Source organism: Mandrillus leucophaeus, unplaced genomic scaffold (genome assembly GCF_000951045.1).
Source record: "Mandrillus leucophaeus isolate KB7577 unplaced genomic scaffold, Mleu.le_1.0 Scaffold584, whole genome shotgun sequence".
Lineage (NCBI taxonomy): Eukaryota > Metazoa > Chordata > Mammalia > Primates > Cercopithecidae > Mandrillus > Mandrillus leucophaeus.
The window spans coordinates 486,076-503,860 of NW_012106297.1; the positions used below are offsets into that span (position 1 = coordinate 486,076).

At 37.7% G+C, this 17,785-nt stretch overlaps 2 protein-coding genes across 3 annotated transcripts in view; one reads left to right on the forward strand and one right to left on the reverse strand.

Annotated features, from left to right (window-relative positions):
* The window catches only part of TPR (translocated promoter region, nuclear basket protein), a 62,671-nt gene extending 52,551 nt beyond the window's left edge, over positions 1-10,120 (reverse strand). For both annotated transcript variants that reach the window (XM_011999156.1, XM_011999155.1), the window contains exons 1-5: positions 9,923-10,120; positions 9,243-9,551; positions 7,408-7,512; positions 4,151-4,224; positions 1,096-1,192 (exon numbers count right to left, since the gene is read on the reverse strand). In XM_011999156.1, the coding sequence (XP_011854546.1) occupies positions 1,096-1,192; positions 4,151-4,224; positions 7,408-7,512; positions 9,243-9,551; positions 9,923-9,992 (655 nt within the window). In that variant the 5' untranslated portion in view covers positions 9,993-10,120. The remainder of the gene's footprint in view (positions 1-1,095; positions 1,193-4,150; positions 4,225-7,407; positions 7,513-9,242; positions 9,552-9,922) is intronic.
* A 5-nt stretch (positions 10,121-10,125) lies between these two features.
* Positions 10,126-17,785, forward strand: part of LOC105553178 (chromosome unknown open reading frame, human C1orf27) — a 49,661-nt gene continuing 42,001 nt past the window's right edge. The window contains exons 1-3 of the mRNA XM_011999154.1: positions 10,126-10,338; positions 13,857-13,974; positions 16,863-16,997. Of these exons, the coding sequence (XP_011854544.1) occupies positions 13,876-13,974; positions 16,863-16,997 (234 nt within the window). The 5' untranslated portion in view covers positions 10,126-10,338; positions 13,857-13,875. The remainder of the gene's footprint in view (positions 10,339-13,856; positions 13,975-16,862; positions 16,998-17,785) is intronic.

Genomic DNA, 17,785 nt, shown 5'->3' on the forward strand with positions numbered 1-17,785 from the left:
ATATAAAAACCTTCTACTCAATATAGAATATACATTTTTTTAAAACTACCTATTAAATATCTAGATTTTACGAATTCCTTTAATTGTAACTACCACTTGTTGATCAACACACTCAGCAAGTATTTTGAAGGAACTCTCGTGAGACTGGGAAAGTATACCTAACTAATGGAATATTATTGTATAATGACATTAATATCTGAGAATTCTTTCTTTCATAGAAATAAAAAGGTTTCAAAAACCACACACACACACAAAAAAGGACCCCAAAAACGTCTTTTTTTTTTTTTTTAACACAGAGTCTCGCTCTGTCGCCCAGGCTGGAGTGCAGTGACACAATCTTGGCTCACTGCAACCTCCACCTCCTGGGTTTCAGCAATTCTCTGCCTCAGCCTCCCAAGTAGCTGGGATTATAGATGCGTGCCACCATGACCAGCTAATTTTTGTTATTTTTAGTAGAGACAGGGTTTCACCATCATGGCCAAGCTGTTCTTGGACTTCTGACCTCATGATCCACCCGCCTCGGCCTCCCAAAGTGCTGGGATTACAGGCGTCAGCCACCATGCCCGGCCACCAAAGGAAACTTCTTACCATTAACTGCTTCAGAGTCAAGTTCACCTGACTACATCAGTTGTATTATATACTATAGTCTATGTTTATGTATTTTATGTCCCTGTCTCCTTCAATTTGTTTATAAATATGAGCTGAGTATAGGTTCTTATATTGCATGCTTATTATATAGCAAGGATGTCCATATGAAATGAAGAACAGTAGTTCAGTCTTTGCAAATGAACATTTAAAGTGTTTCCAATTTGATATTATGTATAGCATTATAGTAAAAATCTTTGCATGGAAAATTTCGTCCAAATTACTACTTCTTTGAGATGTTCTTCATTTCTTGCACTTTCTAGACACTTCCTTAAACACTTGATAATGATTTAAAGATAAATGAGTATGAGAAATAATAGGATATTACAACTCTATACTCAACCATAACAAAAAAATATCAGCAACAGAAATGGGCTGAGTATTAACTCCTAGCATTATCAGAAGAAAAATAAAGCAATGGAACTAAAAGCTAAAAGCACTTCTTCATACCTGTTGAGTATTCAAGTTCTTGAGATAGTCTCTCATTGGTTCTAATTAAGTCTCTTTTCTCAGCTTCTAATTCTTCTTTTGTTCTTGTGAATTGGCTCTGTCATATAAAGGAGTAATAAATAAGAAAATCAAGTAGAGCAATACAGGAAAGTGAACATAGAATTGTCACTTTAGTTAACATCAGCTGCAGTTTAAATGATTGGCTTTCTCTTATAATTTATACAACAAAAAATTAAAAATATCCATAATTCCAATGTTTCTATTTAAGTTTTGGATTTTTAAATTTTAAAACATCTTTACCAGGCTTATGAAAATTTTTCTCATATCTCTTTTAATCACAAGGAAATGTCCTAATAACTTAGAATATCACTGTATTTACACCTTAGTTCAAACTATTTTTCAAGAAAGATTTCTAAAAATTGAGTTACTTAAAACTTTTAATATATTTTGTCAGCCAGGTGCAGTGGCTCATGCCTGTAATCACATCACTTTGGGAAATCAAGCTGGGCGGATCATTTGAATCTAGGAGTTCAAGACCAGCTTGGGCAACATGGCAAAACCCCATCTCTACAAGTAGAAAAAAAACAGCCAGGCATGGTGGCATGTGCCTGCAGTCCCACCTACTCAGGAAGCTGAGGTGGGATGATCATTTGAGGCCGGGAGGCGGAGGCTGCAGTGAGCCGAGACTGCATCACTGCACTCTAGCCTGAGTGACAGAGCGAGACCCTGTCTCAAAAACAAAAAACTTGTCAAACTGCTTCCCAGCAAGACAATGGCAATTTATATGCCGTTGAGAAATACCAATCTCAAGCTACCTATGCCAGAACTGTAGGTTGCCTTTGAATATTATTGTTTCCTGTGTAGGAGCTTTTTAATTTGATACAGCTCCATTTAATTCTTTTTGCAGCTTGAACTACTGATGTAATATCCAAACAATCATTACCAAGGCCAATGTCAAGAATCTTTCCCCTATGTTCACTTCTCTGAGTTTTATGGCTTCAGATCTTACATTTAGATTGTTCATCCATTTTGGCTCGACTTTGGTATATGATGCACAAACATCCAACATTCATTTCTTCAAATGTGGAAATCCAGTTTTCCCAACACCATTAATGAGGAGACATCCTTGTTGAAATTAGTTGACCATACGTTTGGATTGATTTCTGGGCTCTCTATTCCATTGGTCATGTTTCTGTTTTTATGTCAGTACTGTACTATTTGGATTACTATAGTTTTATAACAGTTTTCTAAATCACGAAGTATGATGCCTCCAACTTTGTTTTTCTTGCTCAGTATTGCTTTGGTTATTCAGGATTTTTTAACTGATTCCATCAGAAGTTTAGATTTTTTTTTTTTTCTCTATTTCGGTGAAGAGTGCCACTGGAATTCTGACAGGATTGGGCTGAATCTTTATACCACTTTATATAGTATGGACATTATAGCAATATGAATTCTTCTTAACTATGAGTATGGGATATCTTTCCAATTATTTGCATCTTCAATTTATTTCATCAATGTTGTATCATTTTTAGTATACGAATCTTTCACCTCTCAGGTTAAATTTATTCCTAAGTTGTTTTTTGGTTTTTGGATGGTACCCTAATGAAACTGCTGTCTCGATTTCTTTTTCACCTAGGTCATTATTTGTGTATAGAAATGCTACAAGATTTTTTAATATTGATTTTGTATCCTACAACTGTATAAATTTACTTATTAGCTCTGACAGGTTTTTGTGGAATCTTTTGAGGTTTTCTACATATAGGAGCATATAATCTATAAGTAGAGATAATTTTATTTCTTCCTTTCCAATTTGGGTGCATTTTATTTCCTTGTCTGATTGCTCTCGCTGGTACTTCCAGTACTATACTGAATACAAATGGCGAGTGGGCATCCCGGCCTTCCATTGGATCTTAGTGAAAAAGTTTTCAGTTTCTTTTTTTCAGCCATCAAGCAGTTAAATAATTTCTATTACTTTTTAAGTTGCTTCATGGATTTTTTTCCTGCAAAATTTTATGTGACTGTGTGCACACTATTTTCTTGGGCTACAGATCCATAGCTTTTATAAGATTTATAAAGATTTTGTGACAGTTCTGCTTTCTTTCCAAAAGATTAAGAACCTCCGTATTGGGTTTTATTTCTGGACTGCCTTTTATTCTCTGTACTGATTCTTATATCAGCATTGTAATGTTTTAATAACCATAGCTTTATAAAACATTTGAATATGTGGCTATGCAAGTATTTTTAAACTGATACTTCCTTTTTTAGAAGCATCCTAGCTACACTATGCTTTTTTTTCCCCAATCATCTTTAGAACTACATTAACAAGTTTCTGGCTATCTGACTTGGATTTAAGAGTCAAAATGTATTACCAACACATTAATTTGGAAACCACTTCCATCCAGAAATTTGTAATATCTTCATTTATAAAGGTATATTCTCACAGTTTTCAGAAAAGTATTTGAGTTTTATTGGGTATTGAGTTTTTCTTCATATAAATACATTTCCTACAAAGCCTTTCTAGGTATATTACGAGGCTTTTTTGCTCCTATTCAGATTTTGGAAGTAAATTTTTTCTTTCCCTTCAGAAATTTGAAGAAATTATCTTTTAACAGCAAATAAAATGTAAATTTAAAAAAAACAATGGCAAAAGTATAAAGTTGTATCTGGTTAAAAAATAACTGCATGTGACCACTTTAACAAATTTGTCAGTAATCCCTGGGATCATATTCAAACTGTTATTCTTACAAAACTACCCTAAAGAAATGATTACCAACGTGGATTCACCCAAATCCCCAACTGTATCACATTTGGTGTAATACCTAGACTACAGTAAGCATTCAACAGATAATTTCTGTTGAGTAAAAGAAATGTCCAATCTATCAATAAAACATAGATCCAATTAAGGAATTTATATATACTTATTTTTGTCGGTAGCTTCTCCTAAGAGGACATCAGTTACATCTTCCCATGGACTAATAACTAATAAACAATCAGAATAGAATGTCTCTTCAAGTAACACATCTACAATGAGCTTATTCAAAGAAATATCTCTTACCTGAATGGCAATATTGCGATCCTGAGCAATTTCAAGTTCTTTGTTTTTCTCAGTTAGTGCCTTCAGCTGATTGCCTGGATAAAAGGAATTTTATGAATACATACACGTTTGCTTAAAACTTGCAATGAGTATTTTTATGCAACTGCCAACCTTACACATTTTAAAAATGAAAAAACAGAAGCCCAGAAGGACTGCATGCACATCACATTTCAAATTCATGAATACATTCAAAATTTACTGTGTTCTAGACCAAAATTTTAAATATGCTATCCTGTCTCCAAATCAAATGTATAATAATCCTAGCCAACATTTATGGGGAAAGTCATATGCAATTAGTAATTCCTTTATTTTTCAATGCCATCTTCTAAGTCAATATATATCATAAGAAACAGTGACCTGTATTTAGCAACAAGAAAATGCAGTTAAAAAGATAGGATCAAGAGAGAAAATAGCATTTAAACTATATAACATGTATATACAGCAAATCACAATAATGAATATTTGCAATTCCTATCGTGTTTATCACTCTACATACAGCCTTTAAAGAAAAAAAATATTATGCTTGATAACACACTTATCAATTTCTCAACTGCCACTCAAAATGGGCTCTTTTCCCTTACACACAGTTTCTCTTCTAAACATAGGCTAACTAGAAAAAATACAATTTTTGAAATTTTTCCAAAAATATACATTGTGAAACTGTATTTCACTAAAATACATATGCTGGTAATTTAATAAGCAAATACATTATAATTAATTCTAATCTTAACTACTATTTAAAGAGGACCTCATTAAATGGGTCTAAATTTTCTATTTTGTTTTAACATTATTTACTGCTTTCCAGACTTACTGATCCACCGTACATAAAAACACACACACATATTAACTGTATACCACAGGAAGGTATCTGATGTATCTGTAGGTTCCTCCCTTTTTCTCTTCTCCCAGATCTCATAAAAGCTGTCTTCACAATCATTTTTCTCAAATTCCTCGGCACTACTACCAAACAGATCTTCCTATTATGCCTAGGCAAAACTACATAGATAATGAACCAGATCTAGCTATATATGCTCCATCACACATGTATGCATATACATTATGTTTTTAAAATGAGGTGTACCAAAAGTAGCTGAAAAAAGTTATAACCTAAATAGTTGATGGTCATGGACCCATTAAGAAAGAAAGTTGCAATTTTAATCATTCCTTTGATTATGAACTTCCTGTGTTCCTTCTCCAACAATCACATTAAAACTGAACTATATTAAATATCATTTAATTATGCCAGCCAGGGACGGTGGCAATCCCAGCACTTTGGGAGGCCGAGGCGGGAGTATCACTCGAGGCCAGGAGTTCAAGACCAGCCTGGCCAACATGGCGAACCACTCTACCTACTAAAAATGCAAAAATTAGCTGGACCTGGTGTTACATGCCTGTAATCCCAGCTACTCAGGAGGCTGAGGCACAAGAATCTTCTGAACCCGTGAGGCAGAGGTTGCAGAGAGCCAAGATCGCACCACTGCACTCTGGCCTGGGCAACAGAGTGAGACTCTGTCTCCAAAAATAAAAATAAAAAAAAATTAATTATGCCTCTATAGAGATTTTTCCTAATGTTCTGACGTTTGCTTTCTTAAATCAGAAGTAGTCTACAGCCAGACCACCCTGAGGCACCCAATCTTGTCTGATCTCGGAAGCTAAACAGGGTCGGGCCTGGTTAGAACTTGGATGGTAGAAGCAAAGCACAGGACATATCATCCTCCTAAGAAATGTCAGGATCTTTAACATCTTGTGGGGAAAAGAGAGATCAGACTGTTACTGTGTATATATAGAAAGAAGTAGACATAAGAGACTCCATTTTGTTCTATATTTGCGATGCTGTTAATCTGTGAACCTACCCCCAACCTTGTCCTTGCAAGAGACTGTGCTGTGGGGACTCAAGGTTTAAAGGATTTGGGGCTGTGCAGGGTGTGCTTTGTTAAACAAGTGCCTGAAGGCAGTATGCTTGTGAAAAGTCATCACCATTCTCTTAATCTCAAGTACCCACAGACACATACACTGCAGGTTGCAGGGACCTCTGCCTAGGAAAGCTAGGTATTGTCCAAGGTTTCTCCCCATGTGATAGTCTGAAATACAGCCTCGTGGGAAGGGAAAGACCTGATCGTCCCCCAGTCTGTCACCCATGAAGGGTATGTGCTAAGGAGGAAAGAAGAGGAAAGAAGTATAAGAGGAAAGAAGGCCTCTTGGCAGTTAAGATAAACAAAAGCATCTGTCTCCTGCCCGTCCCTGGGCAATGGAACACCCTGGGCAATGGAACATCTCGGTGTAAAACCCTATTGTATGTTCCGTTTATTGAGAAAGGAGAAAACCGCCTTAGGGCTGAAGGTGGCACGTGCTAGCAGCAATGCTGCTCTTTATGCACTAAAAAGGTTTATGGAGACGTCTGCGTATGCATATCAAGGCACAGCACTTTTCCTTAAACTTATTCATGTCACAGAGATCTTTATTCATATGTCTTACTGTTGGCGTGGGTCCTCTGTATGGTGAGCAGGGTCCCCTGGGCCCACTTTTTCTTTCTCTATACTTTGTCTCTGTGTCTCATTTCTTTTCTTAAGTCTCTCGTTCCACCTAAGGAGAAAGGCCCACAGGTGTGGAGGGGCAGGCCACCCCTTCAAACATCTTGTGAGGTTTCTAAAACTTAATGATGTAAGAAAACTAAAAAAGAGATTAGCTATCAATCTTTTATAGGAACTAGCCCTTAAAGGGGAAATATCCTGAGATTCACAGATATTTATAAAAATTATTTAAAAAGTTAAAACATAAATATAATGAAATCAATAGGCTTTGATTCTTCAACATAAAAACAAACCACTCTCTACTTCTTTAGTTACATAACGCTTCCACCTTTTAAAAAATATTTCAAGAACTCTTATCTCATTTGATTTACAAAGCTGTCTAAGTAGACAGGTATGTGGGTCCAGCCATTTTATAAACAATAATCAGATACTGTTAACATTTACATGTGGCAAAAGCGTTTTTAATAGCAAAATCAGAATAAGAATCCAGGCCTCCCGTCCATTAAGTTCTGTGTTCTTACAAAATCTTTACTACTAAGTGAAAAATCAAAATATCACCATAATAAAAACCAATGATGCTTAATCAGTATCTTCATATTTAGTAAGTAAATGTTTCCCAAGTATATAAAGGAGTCTCTGAAGATTTCAATACTCAAGAATACTTACAAAGACGAACTAAATACTTACTGAGTTTCTCTAGCTCAAGCCGCAAGCTTTGACACTCCTGGGTTTCATTCACAAGTCTCTCCTGACTGTGAGACAACCTCTTTTCTATTTCAAAATACTGTTGTTCTACAGCAGACAAGCAAAAAACAACAAAATCAAACACATGTACATACATTGTCAATACTGTTTATTTCTAATAACCTCGAATTTAAAATTTAAGGTATAGTACTAGAATTGCACTTCACGTAACAGAATCTGAGTAAAGATAAATAGACTGAGCACTGAAAAGGACTTAGAGTATTTCCAAATGACTTACATGACAAAAAATAAAAATAAAAATAAGGCCTAAAAGGGACTTTACAAATGAATGTCTTTAAGGCAGGTAACATGTCTCATTTATCTTAGTATTTTCTCCAGACATCAGTAAACTGCTTACCATGAAGTATTTATTAAACGAGAAAAAATTGTTTAGACAAAAAAATTGCTTTGTTTTAAAAGGCTTCTTTTATAGTAGTCAAGATATTACCTGAAAGCATAAAACTACTAAATTTACGTAAATGTGTAAACTTCCCAAGGGAAAGGATTGAATATCGTGCTCAGCATAGTATCAGGAACATGTAAGACACTCAATATTTACGGTGCAAATTAATACATAGAATGCAACGTACTACTCAGCTCTGAGATCAGAGAACTAATTTTCAAAGTCAATTCTGCTTGACAGTTACACTTATTTTTACCTTTTTTTTTTTTTTTTTTTGAGACGGAGTCTCCTTCTGCAGCCCAGGCTGGAGTGCAGTGGCCGGATCTCAGCTCACTGCAAGCTCCGCCTCCCGGGTTCACGCCATTCCCCTGCCTCAGCCTCCCGAATAGCAGGGACAACAGGGGCCCGCCACCACCTACAGCTAATTTTTTTTTTTTTTTTTGTATTTTTAGTAGAGACAGGGTTTCACCGTGTTAGCCAGGATGGTCTCGATCTCCTGACCTCGTGATCCGCCCGCCTCGGCTTCCCAAAGTGCTGGGATTACAGGCGTGAGCCAATGCGCCCAGCAGACAGTTACACTTTTTTTGAAGTAAAAACTTGTTCAGAACTTCCAGTCAACTTAGCAAGAACAGCATTAACTTCCCCAAACAAATGGTAAACCAAAACACATTATCAGTAAGTTTGTATTTTACTAATGGTAATTACTATATTCTTCATATTTTTTCAAGGATGTTCAAGCCATTATTGTCAGTAACTTTCTTACTTAAAGGCCTACTTTAGGTAATTACAAGAAAATTTTAATGTTTTCTATCAAACTCCAACTTTTTGAGAGAAATCAGATACATTAAATTTATGTACTGCACGTTCACTGTTTCCAGCGCTCTTATGCACCTAATATTCATTTTCGTAAACATCTAATTCATTCTGGGGCCACGGGACGACGCACACACTAAGAACAAGTGCACAGAGTGGTCAATTTGGCAAAGGCCTAGAATGCAGGTGACTAGAAAATAGGGCGGAGCCACTATCAGTTGAAGTGCAACAAAACATATAAGGTACTCCAGGCTCAGAGAGATGGGTTAGCAGACTCCAGCCAAGTCTGTTTCCTGTTTGTCGGACGAAGAGAAATAAGAGTCCCTATATGAGCCTACCCTAATGACAAAGAAAATGGTACTAAACTTAGATTCAGATTTTATTTTTCAAAGGCTTCTTATCAAACTGTAAGGAGCAGGAAAGCGAAGGCTCAGGATATCCAAAGAGCCCAGGAAGTGAGGTTAACAGCGTGGTACCCAGTGCCAACTTGATAGGGGGAAGACTAGACCCAAAGGGCGAGAGTCAAGCTCATAACCAAGTGCGGAAAGAGCATCTCACTTACCGCTCTCCACCTTAAATTTCTCGTGCCGCCCCTTCAGGCCATCGATCTCGGATTGCTGATCAGCAAGGAACTTTTCAAGTTTGTTCTGGACAGACTTGGGCAGCTTGTTCAGCTCTGTGCGCTCCAGGACTTGCTGCAACACCGCCGCCATGTCGGTGGGGCCAGGGGCCCCAGTGGCAGCGGCTGACGGGGTAGAAGCGGAGAAGAAAGGCGAAGACCAGGAGGACCCAGACGCCTGGGCCGCCGCCTCTACCACCTCGCTCGGTGGCTCGCGCGCGCCCGCCCGCCGGAGACTCCCGCGGCGGGACCCTGGGAAATCGAGTCCAGCCTAAGCCGCGGCGCTTCAGCAACAGCACCTCACCGCCCGCGACCGAAGTGCGCGCGCAGCCGTTGGAAGCTACGCACCCTGGGAACCCGAGCTCAGCTGCTACCCCGATCCTATTGCGCACACAATTTTCCGGCTTCCAGCTCCACCCACTTCAGGCCTTGTAGGCCTCTGGGAAATGTAGTGTTTTTCTCATTCCCTTCCGCGAGCCCAATCCCGCACCGCCCTTTCAGTTTCCGTTTTTCTCCCCGCCCCCCTGGCTCTCCTATCTCTGCTCCGTAACCGCTGTCCGCACGGTGGCGCCACATACGTACTCGTCACCCCATGGCCCTCCCTGAAGAGCTAGTGACCTTACCATCAAAGCCCCGGGATGCCATGGATCGTCCTCTTTGGCGGCTTCTGGACACTGAGCCACTAGAGGGCATCGGTCCCGGTAGGGGCGGACGGCAGGCTCCAGGCTACCGCCACGCTCTCTATGGCGCCCAGAAGGGGGCGGGGTGGCGACCGCAGTCGCTTTGGCTGAGGCTCTGCGGTGAAGGGAGGGGGGCGTTTTACGTCATCAATCTGCGCCACCTGACTCCCAAGACCCTAGCTTTGGAGTGGGAAGTGAGGTGTGGGAAGTAGGTCGCTTTCTGATGAATTAAGTGGCAGTGAATTGAGACCGGAGGGAATCTGGCCCCTAGAGGCTGGTACTTGCGCCCCCAAACCCCATCTCCAGCAGACAGACTGTCCGAGGTAATTGTCGGCCACGAGTGCACATTCTGAAAACAGGTAGTCAGCCTAAATGTAGTGTGTGTGTGTGTGTGTGCGTGCGCGCGCGCGTGCGTGTGCACTAGAGCACACAGCTCCCTTTTCAAGAGAAAAAGGAAGGGACAGAGTGTTGGAAACATATGGACAGTCACTCCGGCACACACTTCTGACGAACTTACCTTGTGTGAAACGGCGTACCTAAATGGTTTTTGGCGGTGGAGAGGTGGTACTGAGTGATACAGTACCCGGGAATTTAAGGACCCGGGTTAATTCTTCAGGAGGAGAATTAAAAGAAACCGTTAGCACTTTGAGTGTAGCCTGTGTTTTAAATTTTTCGTTGCAGAAATTGCTACCTAACATTATATTGTTTTTAAAATTGAAAACTGTTATAACTGAAGTTTTTAAACACAGTGTTAATTGCTACAGTAATAGAACTTGCATGTTTCCAGATCATAATTCTGTAATTTTAAAGCTCAATCCGTAGATTGCTTCGTGTTTAATTACTCTTCAGAAAGAATTTATTAAATTATTCATTGTAAATAATGCATTCCCAATGTCTTCTCTCTGCAGTTCCCACAGTCGTGGGCCTTCTGTGAATTGGAGATTTATTTCTTATATGAAATTTATTCTTTTTCTCTAGTTCCTACTTTTGAATCATGTTGTGAAGCCATCTAAGAAATATAAATGGAAGCATTTTGTGATATTTTGTAATAACTAAGGAAAAATAAATCAGCAGCGGAGCTTAAGGTTGATTTTTCCCCCAAAATACTTTTTAGATAAGCACTGTAATTAAAGTTGCTGGTATATGAAGTATTATGCTATGTCCTAAGCGCACAGTATTATCATACTGTTGATCTGTCATTTGGGAAATGTAGATTTTCTGTATTTAGATTCACAGAATCCTAACATTAGATAGGTTTTCAGATCTGCTAGGATTCAAATGCTTTATTTTATAGATTAGGAAACCGGAGCCCAGGAAGAGTGAGTTGTGTCAGTCACAGTGCTTGGATCACAAAGGCTTTGGCTGATATACAACATTTCTGGAAAATTATGACCCTATAAGGCAAAATACAGTGATCCCTTAGTGTCCGTGGAGCATTGGTTCCAGGACCCTCTCACCTGCCCACCCCATTGATACCGAAATCCATGGATGCTCCAGTTCCTTATATTAAATGGTGTAGCATTTGAATACTTTAAATCATCTCTAAATTACTTATAATGCCTAATACAGTGTAAATGCTATAGTTGTTGTATTGTTTAGGGAATAGTGACAAGAAAAAACATCTTTGCACTAATGGTACAGATGTAATCATGCTTTTTTAAAATAGAATTTCTCTCAGTCTGTGGTTGGTTGGCTACATGGAAGTGGAAACCACAGATATGGAAAGCTGACTATATATATTTTTAGTACTGCCTTTTATAAAGTATGGTTGACTACATTTAAACATTTTGAAAGAGCTCTAAAGAAAAATTTATCTGACATTCAATCCGATTTCATAATTGAACAGATTTTCACCTCTCTATTGCATTGAGTTTCTTACACATTAATATGGCTATTAGTGACACCCTAGAAGAACTAAGGTTAAAAGGGTAAATATAACTTTGGAATTATTTGTATTTGTTGCAAGAATTAAGAATTATTAGAGCAGAAGGAAAAGGAGTATAATATGATGAAGTAGAGGAAAGTTAATATATAGAATTTCATACCTTAAGGCATTACTAAAAGGTAAAAGCCCTTAACTTCACAGAGGCATCAGTGATATTTAGACAAGCATTCCTAGACTTAGTCTCTAAAAAATGATATGCAAATCTGATTCACGTCTATTGTTGTCAAAAAAGAGCTAGGAAGAAATTAACGTATTTTGAGACAAAACTGAGCAAGCTCATTGAAACAATAATGAAACAGCCTCTAGTAGGACAGTTCAAACTTGAATCCATTCTCTGGGCTTTAATTTAAAAATGCAAAACCATCTTGTGACTGACAGTTTACTGGTATCAGATATACCATCCCAGCATATCTCTGGTAGCCTTAACTTTGTGGTACTGAGTAAGATTCACATTTTTTACAGAACTCAAATGATGATTATTCCTAAATTGCAGTGTTCAAAATACTGTAACTGTGTTCCTGCAGTCTCTGTTTGTTTTATAGCTCTTTTGGGTATCATCTCTTTTACATTTTCATCCTCACCAATTATGAGCTCCTTGATTTAATCATTCATTATATTGCCTAGCTCTTTTATTCAGTATCTTTGGTTTTAAGCTATAGAAATGCAAATCGAAGGAGCATAAGCCAATAGAGGGAATGAATATACTGATTTCCTTCCACAAATCAGAGAGAAAGCAGAACAAGAGCTATGCTTAGTAATGATTTAATTGAAGGACTGGTTACAATTCCTCGTTATGAGAATGGTGTTGAAAAACAGGGATTCTAGAGCTGGAGTGTCTCCTTTGCCACTTAACCAACTTTGTCACTTTGGCAAGTTATTTAATCAACTTTTCTCATTTCAGTTTCTTCATATATAAAATGAGGATTATAATGGTACCTACTTCCTGGGGTTTCATGAATTATTGTTACATGGAAAGTACTTACAATAATGCCGTGTTCAAAATAGAAGCTATATAAATGTTGTTGTATTGCTATTTATCTACTTAAATAACTCTTACTGTAGTATATATTGCTCAAGGACAGAGACTGTGTTGCTCATCTTTGTGTTATCCCACTTAGCATAGTTTCTAAGCAAAAGTATAGTTCTTTCATATATGCTTATCAAGTAAATGAATTTGACTCTACTTCCTAATGAACTATTCAGAAATTCATGTTTACTATTTTAGCAATGAGAACACTGAGACTTAGCAATATTTTATCAAAGACAATACAACTAGGAAGTAGATCTAAAATAAGAAATCTGATGTGTTGGCCGGGCACGGTGGCTCACGCCTGTAATCCCAGCACTTTGGGAGGCCGAGGCGGGCGGATCACCTGAGGTCAGGAGTTCGAGACCAGCCTGGCCAACATGGTGAAACCCCGTCTCTACTAAAAATACAAAAATTAGCCGGGCATGGTGGTGGGTGCCTGTAATCCCTCCTACTCAGGAGACTAGAGGCAGGAGAATTGCTTGAACCCGGGAGGCGGAGGTTACAGTGTGCCAAGATTGTGCCGTTGCACTCCAGCCTGGGTGACAAGGGCAAAACTCCATCTCAAGAAAAAATAAATTAAAAAAAAAAAAAAGAAAGAAAGCAATCTGATGTATTGCCTACTAGTTTAGTATCCTCTCCCTTATCCCAGCTTTGAGAAAAAGGTTTGATCTCTCATGTCAACTCTGGTTGATTTGTGGTTGTTTCCTGCTGCACTGTATTGAGAACTCTGGAACTACATCTGAACTTTGCAAGAAGGAATACACTGTGTAATAAGCATTTGCTGCAAGGCCTGGGATGGCCTCAGGATAGTATCACTTCTTTTGCTGTACTACTCTCATGATAAAGACATTGCAAATGATATTTTACCTAAAAATACTGTATCTTTTTTTCTTGTAATATAGGAGATTTTAGTTCCTAAAAATGGGAAGAACCTACATTGTAGAAGAGACTGTTGGCCAGTATCTTTCAAACATAAATCTCCAAGGAAAGGCTTTTGTCTCTGGCCTTTTAATAGGACAGGTATGTATCTTTTACTCTGTATTTATTACTAAATAATTACTCTGTAATTTATTAAAACAAATTACTTGTTTATTTAAAGTTAAAAGATGCTGTTTAATAATAAATTCAAGGTTGGGGGATGGAAGAAGGAATGTAGAAGAAGTAACTTTAAAGTAGATCTTTGGGGAAACATGGAAAAGTGACAAACCTAGCCCAGTTTTGCTCAAGTCAGGACACCTTCCCCTTTCACCATGTAAAAGTAATTTATTACATGGAAACTTCAGAATTAGAATGTTCATTGACCAGATTATTCACATTTTGTTGTCTTTCCAGAGTGTTTTGTACTCCCTTCTAATCTTTCTAATATCTGGTTATTCAATTCTTTACAAAGGAAGCTTCTGAAAATTTTATTCCTATTCTGATTTGTGTTGTCTTATATTAGACATTATAGCAACAGTGGTCATATTTTTATATGCTGTAGTACCCATCTTACTGCATTTTTTTTTTATGTTGGATCAATAAGGAGGGAGAGGGATTGGGAAAAATTTGGAAATTAGACAAATTCTAATTTCTTCTTAGAGCTGTGTCTTAAAAATCGACACAAAATCAAACAGAGATTCAGGTACTTATTTTAAAACCTATGCCACTGATTTGTTATAGGTGAAAGAAGAACCTGTTAATCAGCTGGAGGGACTGGTCAGCAGTACAAAGCAAAACAAACAAACAAACAAAGAAAAAAAACGAGTCACACAGGCAAGCTGACTGTGTCTATCCAAAAACACTGGGGAGAGTGCACTTTGGCCCAAGGACTTGATTTTGAGGCCTACTAGCCAATAAAGCTCTTATTGGGACAATTTTCTTTCTAGATAACTTAGCCTGATGCCTTAGAATCTTCAAATTACGTAATTAACTTTCCTTATTCTGATTCTATCCATATTCCCAAGCTACTTTCTTTTATAGTTTGATGCCCCATATTATCTATTTATAAAGAATACACTGTCCAGAGGACTCGTGTTCAGATGCCTTCATGACATTTTAGCTTTCTACATCATTCTGAGTAAACTCAGTTAATGTCAGTCTAGCCATGAAAGACAGGCTCATTTTCAGAATTTTTACAAATCTCATTTCTTAATTTGCAAAACAGAGGGCACGTCTACATGGATTAACCAGGTAGCACCACCCTGTGAAGCCTCTCATTAGACAACCAGACCACCTCTCTTGAGAACAGTGTGAATTTCTTTTTAATTCAGTTACTTAGCATGTAATTCGGGGCTCTTTTTGTTAGGAGTTTTCTGTTTAAGTTTTTTTGTTTCTCTTTGTTTAAAATATTAAAGAGAAGAAGTCTTAGAGAAAGATGTGATCGGTAGAAATAAAAAGTCAGGGAGAAAGACCCTCTTCTAAATTTGTCTTAATTGGATAAAGGTTGTTTCTAAAGCTCAGGCAAACTGCCATCTTACAAATGAGTGTCTCATAATTTAAGGCCTTCCTTCCATCTGTCTTCATGCTTTAGTATGTATTGCTCAAGGACAGAGGAATTCATTCCTTTCAGTATTCTCCGTGCTTTTTCTTCGCTTTTCTTCCAGAGTTTATTGCTTTTTCCTCTCCTTCCCCTTAAGCTTGCTTGTTTCCTGGTCTCTGTCAGTTTTTCTTTTCAAAGTTATACATTTTATGAAGAAAGGAGAAGCCTTCTTAACTGAGACCTACCTTCTTTTCCTGTGTTTATTTGAATGTAACTTCCTGAAAATAACTTGTAGGAATAATTAATCTTATTTTCTATCCCAAGGTGATACTAATGATCATTTCAGGTCTAATACATTTCAGGTCGTGTGTGGGGATGATACAATGCTAACTTGCATTAGCAGTGTTATTTTCACTTTTTTTTGTAGGAAACTTTCACTCTAGTGAAACTGAGCTATTAAATGTTCCCTACATTTATTTTTAGATCTCCCACCTTTGGTCACTACTTAACTGATCTTACAACTGAAGAACAGATTGGGTGTGGTGGTTCATGCCTGTAATTCCAATGCTTTGTGAGGCCGAGGTGGGAGGATTGCTTGAAGCTCGGAGTTTGACCTAGCCTGGGCAACATAGCAGGACTCTGTCTCTACAAAAAAGTAAAAAAAAAAAAAAAAAATTAGCCGGGCGATTGTGGCTGGTTGTTCAAGCCTTGTAGTCCTAGCTACTTGGGAGACTACTCAGGAGGATTGCTTGAGCCCAGGAGTTCAAGGTTGCAGTGAGCTGTGATCACGCCACTGCACTCTAGCCTGGGCATTAGAGCAAGACCCTGTCTCTAAATAAATAAACACATACACGCACACACACAAAAAACAAAAAACAAAACAGAAAAAACCCCTGAAGAACGTGGAATCTGTTGTCACTTTGAATTGTGTCCCAAATCCCCTTTGTTATTCTGTGGAAATGTATGTGGAAGTTCCCCACTGTCATCATTTCAGTTAAAATAAGATACAAAAGGTCACTTGTTTAATTTCACTGATATTTTCCAATGTGTTCACTTACTATTTATAAAACAAATATATCTAGAAAATATAACAAATATAACTAGAAAACTGAATAAGCATATTACTTTTTAGTTAATGTAATTCATTCACTCATCCCATAAACCATTTTTAGGGACCACTCTGTGATTTATATTTGAGTTGTCCAAATAAATAAGAAGCTGATATTAAATACGTTAAAAGATAAACAACATGTGAGGAAAGGTTGTAAGGCCACTCTTAAAAATTAGCTTCCCTTTAGCTTCCACTATAATATTGGTGTTAATGATTTAACCTGTTAACAAATATTACTCAGTTTTTGCATGTCATAAAAGCTAAGGAATTCAGATATCACTCTAATTAGATTGAGGAATCAGATGCCACTCTAACAAGCTTTTAAATTTGTTTTTGAAGTGTTCTTCACAAAAGGATTATGTGATTCTTGCCACTAGAACGCCCCCCAAAGAGGAACAAAGTGAGAACCTCAAACATCCCAAAGCTAAGTTGGATAACTTGGATGAAGAATGGGCCACAGAACATGCCTACCAGGTTATCTTATTTTTCTGTTTATGTGTTTTAGTTTTATTTTAAAAAAGCTAGAATCAAGAAGATTTAGTGACTGAGTAGAGAGAAGAGACATAGGGAGAAAGTAGCTAAATATGACTGAGATTGTTAGCTGGGGTGTCTAGGAGGATAGTGTTGGCATTATACAAGGAAGAAACAGATTTGGGATGAGTGAGTGGGAATAGTGACTAAATTCACTTACAAGTATTTATTGAATGAGTTATGTATCATCAAATACATAATGTTAGAATAAGCTAAAAATAGAATTATTTCCTTTTCTGGGGTCGGGGGTGATGGGAGGGAACTTAGAGGACGAGTCAATAGGTACAGAAAGCCACCATAGCACACGTATAACTATGTGACAAACCTGCCCATTCTGCGTTTTTGGGTTTTTGTTTTTTTGAAGAAAAAGAATTTTCTTTAAGAAATAAAAGAATTATTTCCTTTTCCAATCAACTTTAAATCTTTTAAACTCAAACGTGTGTTTCTGTGTATGTATGTATATATATATATATATATACATGGACATATATCTGTATCTGTGTTTGTGTTTGTGATTATGGGGCAGTGCATAGTTATATACAACGAAAATCCTGCCTGTAATCCCAGCACTTTGGGAGGCCAAGGCGGGTGGATCACCTGAGGTCAGGAGTTCGAGACCAGCCTGGCCAACATGGCAAAACCCCATCTCTATTAAAAGTATGAAAAATTAGCCAGGTGTGGTGGCAGGTGCCTATAATCCCAGCTACTTGGGAGGCTGAGGCAGGAGAATT